Source organism: Eleutherodactylus coqui, chromosome 5 (genome assembly GCF_035609145.1).
Source record: "Eleutherodactylus coqui strain aEleCoq1 chromosome 5, aEleCoq1.hap1, whole genome shotgun sequence".
Taxonomy (NCBI): domain Eukaryota; kingdom Metazoa; phylum Chordata; class Amphibia; order Anura; family Eleutherodactylidae; genus Eleutherodactylus; species Eleutherodactylus coqui.
Window position 1 is genome coordinate 58,276,614 of NC_089841.1, and position 11,641 is coordinate 58,288,254.

At 44.2% G+C, this 11,641-nt stretch overlaps 1 protein-coding gene across 3 annotated transcripts in view; it reads left to right on the forward strand.

Annotated features, from left to right (window-relative positions):
• The window catches only part of SMAD2 (SMAD family member 2), a 54,217-nt gene extending 51,187 nt beyond the window's left edge, over positions 1-3,030 (forward strand). For all 3 annotated transcript variants that reach the window (XM_066602584.1, XM_066602586.1, XM_066602587.1), the window contains one exon: positions 1,391-3,030. In XM_066602584.1, coding sequence (XP_066458681.1) covers positions 1,391-1,514 — 124 coding nt within the window. In that variant the 3' untranslated portion in view covers positions 1,515-3,030. The remainder of the gene's footprint in view (positions 1-1,390) is intronic.
• Positions 3,031-11,641: the final 8,611 nt, after the last annotated feature.

Here is an 11,641-nt window from a genome sequence, read left to right on the forward strand (position 1 = left end):
AATGCTGTGTACAAGATTTTTCTTATGGTATTTCCACACATTGTTTCTGTGCTGCACTGCAATCTATAGCAGTGAACTACGCAAAAAATTCTTGATAAAAAGATTATCCGCTGCCACTTCCGATTCTTACACTGGGTTGCGTATGGTTTCTTCCCCATCTCTGACAGTGACGCCATTGTAGGGGCCAAGCCCATTCTCTGTCTGCTTTATGGAGTTTTCCTCACTCTCTTGAAATTGGTTACTAAAGGCCCATTTAGACCCGACGATTCTCGCTCAAAGCCATCTTTTGAGCGAGAATCGTTGGGTATAAATGCACGGACATCGTGCAGTTTTTTTCATTAACGAGTCGTTCCTTGCTCAATTCTAGCTTACTTGAATTGAGCGATTAACTCATCAGCGGTGCAGGCTCTTATCACAGTCGGCAGCGCTGATAAGATTCTTTCAGCTCGCGTCCCGCTGGTAGTTCACAGTGGGACGTGAGCTGTAAGCGCGGAGAACAATACAGCTGTTTGCTTATGCAGAACAGCTGTTCGCCGAGCAATAGCGGCAGTGTCCTGCTCTGTCTGCATAGCTCTTAAGTAGCTACTTGGCTACTATAGACTATGCAGAGATGATCACTCAAAAGTGTCACTCGATCTTTCGTTCGCGTGACTTTTGAGCGATCATTTGTCAGTGTAAATGGGGTCTTACTGAAGGGGGCTAGCTGTTTGGCTCATTTCCATAACTAGCTTAATTATGAAAATGAGCCGAACAGCTAGCCCCTTTGAGTCACCAACTTCGAGAGTGGGGAAAACTCCATATCACGTGACCTGGTGCCAGAACCTGGCTGGCATTGAAGGCGCTGGCACGGCTGGATAGGGTAGGTATTTCCTTCTCTGGATAGCCGCTTTTAAGTACATAAGATTCTCCCACGGATTCACTTCATACATCACTGCTGGTTTACATGCATGTCCAAAAAGACATGCTTCAGTTTTTCATCTTGTGCATGACAAACTCATTCTGCATGGATGTCGGGTTCTCCGATCCCTCGTAATGTATGCTACTCCAAAGTGCAATAATTACCATTGCCTACCAGTTTTTATATGTTCTCTTTGACCCCCATCTTGTCTTGCTCCTTACCTAAAAAATGTATATACCTGCATAATTGGCGTCCATGTGCACTTACTGCATCTGAAGCAACCGCGACTGGGATACGTGGAAAAGTGACCGAAGGTCAATGTACACACATTTGGCATGAGCCATCTTCGTTCACTGTTGTGCCCTGGTCGTCTTCTCTCTTGCTTACCTGCTATTCCATCAATGTACATAACAGCCTATTTCTCCTTTTTAGTAATGAATGAAATCAGTGCTTTATTCTCATGATCTGTCTTCATTTTGTACCTTTTTGCAGGCGGCAGACAGTTACAAGCACTCCCTGTTGGATTGAGCTTCACCTGAATGGACCTTTGCAATGGTTGGACAAAGTGTTGACTCAGATGGGTTCTCCTTCAGTTCGTTGCTCCAGCATGTCCTAATGGGGGACCTCTCCAAATTGTATTTTTTTTTTTTCTTTTTTTTTTTCTCTTTTCCATACAATCTGCGGGTTTTAACCCCCTCAACAACAGACTTACAGAAAAAAACAGCTCGTCTGTCATAGTATTTGTGTATGGTCCCCATGAACTGTTTACAATCGTTAATAAAAAGCGAAAATACCGAGAAGCAGCACTTGAGGTCCCATCAGCTTTGAAAAGCACCTTGTTTTTCCAAACATCCCATAGAAGAAAGTGCAATGTGAAGTCACTCCTTACCGGGAAGCTATATTTTAAAAAAAGGACATTTTATTGTATTATTGAGCATATAGCGGAAGTGTCCAAACGGTTTAACAATAACATGAGTAGCCCCCTTTTTTGCGTATTCGTCATGTATAGTTAACCTGTTTTTTTTGTTGTTTTTTTTTTCTCGCTGGTATACATTTTTAGATCCCAGATAGGGCTTGTCTGCTTATTCTTTCAATTGTTCCAGAAACCTCCAACCGCGGGTTGCGTTTCCATTATTATCTTCTCCTTTTAGCCTATCTGTATTTTTTTCATCTATTTTATAAGTCGCCCTAGTCATGTTGCATCCGCTTGCTCAGTTTTCCTCATTTCATCATCCTCTCGCTGCAGCCACATAGACCTAGAACCGTAGTTTCCGCGGCTTTGGACAACAAAGGTTTGCTGCTTTTTATTTTTTCTTTTTAATAATTTTTAAAATTGTCCGTTTTTCACAGTTCAGGCCGATCAGACGGTGAAAATAAAGGAAGATTTTAATTTTTAAGTGCATGTTATTTTGAACCCTTGGACACTACATTTTGCACCCTCTAAAAAAAGACCTTTTTTTAGATTTATGTAATGGACATGCAAGGTTAGGGATGGGTGGGGGTCAAAGGTTGTGTAGTAAAGGGTACTCAGAATTAAGTGTACATCTTATTAACATACAAGTACTTGTTCTGTAGCTGTCTGTCATCCTTTTATAAACGTGACAGTGTCAGAATTGCCTTTCTTCTCTCTTTCTCTCGCTATCACCTTGGACTGTGTCGGTGACATTAGTGGCGTACTTTTGGGAGTACCCCTAGTGGGCATCCATAGGTTTTCAGAACAAACTAGCGGCCAGTGTTACTCAGGCTTTATCATTAGGCTGATTCATGGATGTTGATAGGCTTATAATGGCCCGCCCTCAATAGGTCAGAAGTTTGAGGGTTCCGCCTACAAACTACGAAGCAGACGCCGGCGGCTAAGAATGCCTTGCGTCCAGTTTTGATAAGATGCCCTGTACCGGATCTGAGGACCCCACCCCCTGCTGTGCTGCATATATTGCAGTCCCAAAACCAAAAAAAACAAACTGGTGTTAAACAGCCAAATCATTGAACAGTAACTGGCAAAGCATTTAACATTTGTGAACTAGTTTTACCAGTAGATTGGTGTATTGGTAGAACTTGTGAACTTGACGTAAGCTTTGTGCGTGTTGCATTTGCCGAGTATGTGAATACACTAATAAAAGGATCAATTCTCACACGGTGTGACGATGGTGTTTCTGAAGAATCTCTAATATTTACTGTATTCCTGGTTTTGATAATTGACCGCTGATGGTAAGGTTACATTGTGCGATCATGAACAGCGTAGGCAGCAGGCTCAGGAGCTAAGTTTTTGACAGCTGACCGTTTCTAGACAGTGTGGCAATCGGGGCTAGCTCTGATCGTGGCAGTTAGTTAAAGGGGTTGTCCAGGGTTAGAAAAAAAAATCACTGCTTTCTTCCAAACACAGTGCCACCCCATGTTCATGGGTTGTGTTTCATGTTGCAGATCAGCTGCCATTCACTTCAGTGGCGCTGAGCTGCAATACCACACACAACCTTTATAGAGAAGGGTGGAGCTGTGTTCAGGGGAAGGCAGCTATGTTCGACTTGTTTCAAGGGGTTTACCACGATTACAAGTTTATCACTTATTCACAGGGGATAGTTGGTGATCAGTGGAGATGTCTCACTGCTGATCTCTAGATTGGGGATCCCAGATTTCCCTCTGTTTGTCACTGCAGGATCTTTTTCTCTCTGTGCAGTGATTGTCAGAATGAATGGAGCGCTGGCCAAGCTTTTGGTGTTGGCACTCCATTCATTTGAATGGAACTCACGTAACCATAAAAACATCGCATACCTTTGTTCGTAAAAGTCCGAACTAGTAACATATTTTTCTATTTTTATATCACACGGTGAATAATACAGAATGCCAGAACTGCAGGGGTTTGTTTTTTTCCATTTCGCACCACTTAAAAATACAATAAAAATTATGGAAAGAATTTTTTAAGTTCCATAAAATGTAAACTTTATAGAAACCACTTAGAATATTGCCCATGCAAACTCTTCACATTCACCTTCGAAGGGGAAGGTAAAAAGTGAAATAATGAAATCGAGGGAGACCATACAGCTTCAAACTTTAGATATAGTGTCTTGTATTATAGTGGTGAGCGGATCATTCAGAAGTATTCATCCCATTTTATTAACAATTTTCCAAGGAATTGTATTAGTTTTCAATCTCCTGGCCAAAGTTATTTTTGCTGCTTAAAAAAAAATAGAATATTAATGTTTTAGTACTTCTTGGGCTATTGGATATGTGGGCATTTAATAAGGGTTGTGATTAGAGATGAGCGAGCGTACTCGGAAAAGCACTACTCGCTCGAGTAATGTGCTTTATCCGAGTATCGCTGTGCTCGTCCCTGAAGATTCGGGTGCCGCTGCGGCTGACAGGTGAGTCGCAGCGGGGAGCAGGGTGAGCGGGCGGGAGAGAAGGAGAGAAAGATCTCCCCTCCGTTCCTCCCCGCTCTCCCCTGCAGCTCCCCGCTCCGTGCCGGCACCCGAATCTTCAGGGACGAGCACAGCGATACTCGGATAAAGCAAATTACTCGAGTGAGTAGTGCTTTTCCGAGTACGCTCGCTCATCCCTAGTTGTGATGGATCCTCCTTTTTAGATTAATATCTGTGACCCAATAAATGATAACTACGGATCTAAAATCTATGAGCAACTGGGCGCTGACACCATAAATGGTACATTGTGCCCAATTCAGATTTCTTGAAGCATGACTGTTAAACCTCATAATGACAAAGCTTCAGCTTCCACCAGTGACATATTCATAGTTTGGCTGTGGTTTGTGCCATTTGGCCCCAGTGGTCAAGATCCTCCATCTTTTTCCAACTTCTGCATATATGTTAATTTATCGGACATGGGCGATTAACATTTTATATATCCTCAATGAGATTGCTGCTCTAGTGGTGGATGGATTTAAACACTGTTTCAAAATGGGTTTTAGCAGTTAGATCTACACTGTGCTTCGAGGCTTTTAATAAATTGCATAATCTGGTAATAACCAGAGTGCTCAGTCTGGTAGACTGTGAAGGGTACAGAAGAATGTTAATGGTCTAATACACAGTCTCCAATCCTAAAAAAAATCCCAAATCTTTTAATTCACCATTGAAATTGAATTTTGGAATATTGGGGGGCGTAGCTGGTTTATGAGGTGAATCTAGGGGGAACGGAGATCTCAGCTGATCCTATAAAGCTATCAAGCATGACAAGGCCAGGTACAAAATGGCTGGTCGTCTTTTACAAGATACCAAGGTAGATCTATTGAAAGTCCAGGGCATGCTGCATTTTCTAATTCTACCCATAGGGGGATCTGGAGCAGACATTGCAAGATCAAAAACGAGGGCCCATTTTTAAGCCCAAAGTTGCCTGTCGTCCACCACTATAGCACTCTTAAATCGTCGTCCTACTAAACCTTCTACATGACGTGTCCCTACTCAGTTGGTTGGGGGACAACTTGTCCTGTTTAGGGAGTCCTGGCTCGCCCTTGTCTCAGATGCCTGGGTTCAGGAGGTCGTCTCTTTGGGTTTGCCATAGAATTTTCCACTCAACCCCCCAGTTTTTCACCCAACCCCCAATTTTCCTGTCTTTTATCATTTCACACCCCAACTGATGGGTCACCAGTTCGGGTTCAAACCGACAATGCAACAGCGGTAGAATACAAAAATCACTAGGTTGCAACCTGTATCACAAGTGTCATGGGAGAAGCAGCCAAGGTCCTGACCTGGGCCAGGGATCAACTTCCATTACACTTGGCAGTTCACATACCGGAGCAAGAAAATTGGATAGCCAACTTTCTAAGCAGAGAGACTGCCTGAAACTTTGGGATGCAGTGCCCAGTCTCACAAGTTGACAATTTGTTGAAGGTGGGGTGTTCTGGACATCAAATCAAGGGTTCAGATAACTTGTTTGGGTCTTTCCATACCTGCATGACTTCTACAGTCAGTTGTACATTTTGTGGTTGGCCATGTGACAATGCGTCTACCTAGGATGTCCCAGATGTGTCTATTGGGGATAAATATGGGGAGTGTGCGGGCCAATCCATGGTCATGATGCCTTCCAAGCTCTTGTGATGGCTGCATGGACAGGCATTATCCTGCTAGAAGATGCCATGGTGGTCATGAAGGGTATGACAAGATGGCACGCCACTCTGTTGGACCTTTTCACAAGCTTTGTAACGATGACTGGGAATATAAGCCATAGCCAGAGTCTTCTCCAGAAGGAAAAGATAACCATGTACAGACTGTTTTGAGGTGATTGCTCCTCATCAATGTGCAGAAGATTGCTGGCTTGGAGAGGCCATAACTGTCCTGTCTCTCTCATGCCTGTCAGCCTGCCAATGACCTACTGTACACCGATGAGGAGCGAAGACCCCAAATCAGTCTCTTTACATGGTTATCTCTTCCTGCTGACTGGGAATATGTCAGAAGACTCTGGCTTATATTCCCAGTCAGTGTTACAAGGCTTGTTAAAAGGTCTGACATAGACTTTCAGGAATGCTGCCTTCCAATGTGTGCCGTTGTAGAGGTATTGTTCCATCTTGTTGCTTAGATACATTTCCCAGAGGAGCTTGCATGGCCTTGTAAGTGTAAATCAACCTTCTACGTACTTTCCCTAAGGAGAAACTGTACCCCTCCTGATCCATGGAGAGTTAATGGTGTGTTGAAGACCCACCTACCTATCCACTGCAAGTCGAAGGGCAAGGCACATTGAGTTAATGTAAACCTTCTAGATGGCATAAGTGTTAAAAATATCATGTGCGGACCCCTCTATAATAAACTGCCTATTGTGATAGCAGAACAGTGTCTCTCCTGAGTATCCCTCTGTATATTGCCAAAATAGGGGGAACTGATCCCATTGATGAATGCTTCTCTGCTTTCTTCTAATAGGATGTACAGTTTTCTCTTGTGATGCCAACATATTGAACTATATGTCCGATTTTGTCATTCTTCACTGCGACCATTTATGCATTATGCTGCTCTACCACTAGATGGAGCCACAGCCCTTCAGTTAAAGGTTGTATACATGCAAAGTTTAACACTTTCTAGTCTGAACATTACTGTTTGTTGCATTTTAAGGTTATGTCTACATAGGTTTGACGTCAGCAGATTTCACACCTGAGGCAAGATGGATTCTCACGGCTGTCATTCTTGGATGCATTTTTGATCAGACTCCAATGGATCTCGATGGACTGCAGGGATTTTAATCCCTGAAAGAACGTGGCCTATTTTTTTATTTTTTTTTTCTCCCTCTTGTCCATCAACGTAGCTGGCTGAAGGCTTGTGGGTTTTTTCACTTTTTTGTGGGATGACTTGTATTTTCCAATGGTATTTAATATACCATATAATGTACTGAAACTTTTTTTTTTTCAAATTTCCAAGTGGAGTAAAATGGAAAAAACTCCACAATTCTGCTGTTTTTAGTGGGGTCTTTTTTTACATTGTAAACACTGCAACAGAAGTGACATAACTTTATTCTGTGGGTCAGTACGATTTCTATCGGTACCTTTTTCAAGTACATATGACTTGATTGCTTTTTATTACATTTTTTTTTTCTTGGAGACTAACAAAAGTGCAATTCTGGCATGGCGTATTTTTCTTTTGACCATGTTCAACCTGCAGGCTTCATAGTTATTTTGATATATTGGACTATTAAGGACACAGTGGTAGCGTGTGTGCGTGTGTTTTCTGCCAGCATTCTATTAGAGCAGGCTCCAGGCTCAACCTAATAGGCAGAAATACAGAAATCCCTGGTCTAGCATGACAACCCAATGGCTCCTCGCCATCCCAAATACCCATTTGAGGCTTTAATAGAAATGCTATGGAGTACATGTAATCCTTTATGATGATGGGGTTAATGTGGTTTGTGGCTGATCACATGGAGTCCTGCTGTTGGACCCATCAACGTTCAGCTGTGATGTTCGAAGTGCCTGTGTAATGCAGCGATCCCCAACATGTTAATGGTCAGTTATTTTTATTCATAGTCAACATATTCGCCAGCATATCAGAGAAATTCTCTTTTTAAAACACAATTCCAAAACCATAAGAATGCTGTGTGATCATTGTTCGTATGCAAATAACATTGTCATTCTTAATTTTAATAAAAACTAATAAAACGGGGGATGGGGGTAATAGGGATGAGGAAAGGAAAGGCAGAGGATCCATTCTTTATTTCTGTAGACTTTATCGCCATTGTTATATGCATACTTCAAGTACTCCAGCCGAGAATGGTTGATCAGTATATTCTGCATAGGCATTTCACAGTGTATACCTCGGGATAGAAGTTGAAATCCAACATTTGTATATTTAGTGTCTTGGTATAACATTTTCCAAATGCAAGTTGTCCAACCAGGGCCCCCAGGTTCCTATAATAATCTTAAGTTTGTCATTTCTGTATGCATGTATCTTTTCACAGTGTTCTGAAATGAGCTGGGTTATTTCCGTTAATATTGGGGGTATGACTCATTTTCCAATTCCTCGCTATTAGTAGTCTAATTGAAAGAAGACCACGTGCTACTATTTTTCTGACTTTAACGGGGATGCTATCTATCCCAAGCAACAGGACTGCTGGCTCCGGTGACGAGGGAACTTTCACCCCAGCAATTTCACTTGAGAGAAAAAAATCTTGCCGAGTTGGTTGAATACCTGGGCAACCCCCAAAAAATGTGAAGCAATGATCCTCTTTTTCCACAACCTCTCCAACATTTATCCGAAGTATCTGGGAAGAAATCAGATAGTCTTACTGGGCACCTATACCATCTTGTTACTACTTTGCAATGGACTTCCATTAGATTTGCACAAGAAGAGGCTTTATATGCCCATGTGTGCGCGCTATTCCATTGAGAGATTGAGAAAGGTTGCCCTATTTCTCTTGCCGCCTACCCTATTCATCTTGGCGATCCCAAACATTTTATGCCTTGTGAGCCACAGTTTTGAGGGATGGTCGGGGTTCTACATTCAACTCCAAATTCAAGAGATCTTTGACGTCAGACCCAGAACTAGATTCGTCATCCGGTAAGTCCTCAGTCTCTCGTTCAGCAACACGATCCCTGTTGAAGTTCGGGAACATGCACTTAGTGGACTTCTGGCATCTGCTGCACCCGGGCGTCAGGGACTACACATTTCATTTGATAGCCCACAACAGTTACAGTAGGCTCGACTATATTTGGATTTACCATGCCCTCCTAGACTCCCAGCCCACGTGCTCGTTTGGACCTTTCGTTTGGTCCGACCATGCCCCGGTATACGTTGACCTCGACGGCCCCCTAGGAGATCCTTGAATACGAGGGTGGAAATTAAACGATAATGTCTTAAAAGACTCCCTTTGTGTTCAGGAAGTCAAATCAGCCATAAACCACTTTTTAGTTGACCACAAAAACGATCCCACACGGTCCTCACTCAAATGGGAGGCCTTAAAATGCGTCCTAAGAGGCATTCTAATTTCGCAAGGGGCCAGATTAAAAAAGGAACGCTCAAGGGAACTGGGGAACCTGTTGCTTTCACTGCAGGAGAGCAAGTTAGCGAATAAGAGTTCTCCGAACGACATCCTTCGGGCAGAAATGTCGTCGCTGAGACAAAAGATTGTATCAATCTTAGACCAGAAGACACTAGCTTTCAGAGATGGGCTCCGCAGAGAAGCGTACGAGGTTGGGGAATAATTCTGGACGTCGACTGGCGCGAGTGCTCCATTCCAGAACTCCGCAAACGGTCGTCCCCAAGATTCAGAAGGCCAGAGGAGGGGTTGCGGTTTCCACAAAAGACATCTTAGAGGAATTTTGCCTCTACTACCAGAAACTTTATGACCTAGAACGGCCCGCCCAGGCAGTCGTCGGGGAACCCGACAAAGAAAGATCCTATCTCGATGAGTATGGCCCGGGCCCCCTGGGAGCGGGAGAGTCTGAGGCTATGGAGGAGGATTTTACCTGTCAAGAGACAGGCAAGAGCCCAGGCCCAGACGGATTCTCGGCTAGATTCTTCAAGCTCTTCACAGAGGAACTGTTCCCATTCTTAATACAAGTCTTTAATGCGATCTCCAGGGGGAATCCCCTCCCTCCTCGGGCTCTCCAGGCTCACATAGTGGTAATCCCGAAACCGGGCAAAGACCCCTCCTCATGTGCCAGCTATAGGCCTATTTCCCTGATAAATCTAGATGTAAAAATGATGGCGAAACTCCTAGCAAACAGGCTTAGCAGTCACATCCCAGGCCTGATACATAAAGATCAGGTAGGATTTGTCCCCAGCAGGGAAGCAAGGGATAATACTATTAAAGCTATTTCCCTGATTACCCGTGCAAGATCGGTGGGTAAACCGCTGTGCTTGCTGGCGGTAGATGCGGAAAAGGCGTTCAACAGGGTCAGGTGGAGAATCTTGGAGGGGACCCTCCGTCGGATGGGCCTGGGGTAAAGAATGAGAGAGTGGATAATGGCCCTTCTGCAAGAGTGCGAGTGAACGGTGCCTTGTCGGACGCCATACTGATAAAGAATGGGACACGTCAGGGTTGCCCCCTCTCGCCTTTGCTATATGCCCTATCCATGGAATCTCTGGCTAATGCCATCAGGAAAAACGGATCAGTCAGGGGTCAGACGGAGGGCCCCTATTGCACTATTTGCAGATGATCACCACCTGTTCCTGTTGAACCCTAGGGTGGGGCTGCTGGTTGTGATGAGTGAATTTGAAAGGTACGGCCGGGTCAGTAACTTTAAAGTTAACTTCCAGAAATCAGAGATTCTCAACGTAACCCTCCCACAGGAAGAGATCGAAGTACTCGCGGATTCCTTTCCCTTCAAATGGAAATCCTCATCCATAAAATACCTAGGGGTTCAGCTGCCGGCAGATCCGGCACAGATCTTCAAATTAAATTTTTTTCCTTATGTAAACAAACTCAGGGCGGACCTGAACAGGTGGAGCCCATTGTACGTATCTTGGATGGGACAGATTAACACCATAAAGATGGACTGTCTCCCAAAATTTCTATACCTTTGTCAGACCCTCCCGATAAGCCTCGATCAGCAATACCTCCTCAGCATCCGCTCTCTAATCATCAACTTTGCATGGATGGGGCGTAAATCTAGACTTAGCTACAGATTGCTTATGCGGGCCAAAGAGGAGGGAGGATTGGGGCTCCCAGATTTCACGCTATATTACAAAGCCAGTCTGGCTAACTCCGTCCTCACTCTAATGCAAGGGAAGATGACACAACTATGGGTAGAAATGGAGTACGAGATGGACACCAGGGGGGGTACAAGGAGCCCCGTGGATTCCAAGATGGCTTCTGGGAGACCTAAAATCCCTGTCACCATTCATATTAGGTGTTCTCAAGATTTGGGGGATATTCACCCCGGGACTGGGACTGGGACTGGTAGCTATACCTGGCCCCCTTACACTGCTGATGGCCAACCCACAGTTCCCAGCAGCCAGAAACAAGACTTCATTACTGTCCCTCCCTAGCTCCCCTACCCCAAGAGTCAGAGACGTGGTTACAAAAACCGGAATGAAATCCCTGGTGGAGATTTATGGGAATGTGGCCCTTCTCCTGATGCTCCCTGGGTCAATCGCCAGAATTAAGGCGGACCTACTGAGGCTGGTCATATTGGCTGTGAGAATGTCTGTCCCTGGATTGTGGAGATCCATGACCCCTCCATCAAGAATAATATGGACAGAGAAGTTAAATCTACTCATGAGATATGAAGAAGAAGGGTCCGAGAATGAGAAGGAGCGAATGGGCACCCACGACTTATGGAGCCCCTGGATTTCGATGAGCGCTTCAGATCAC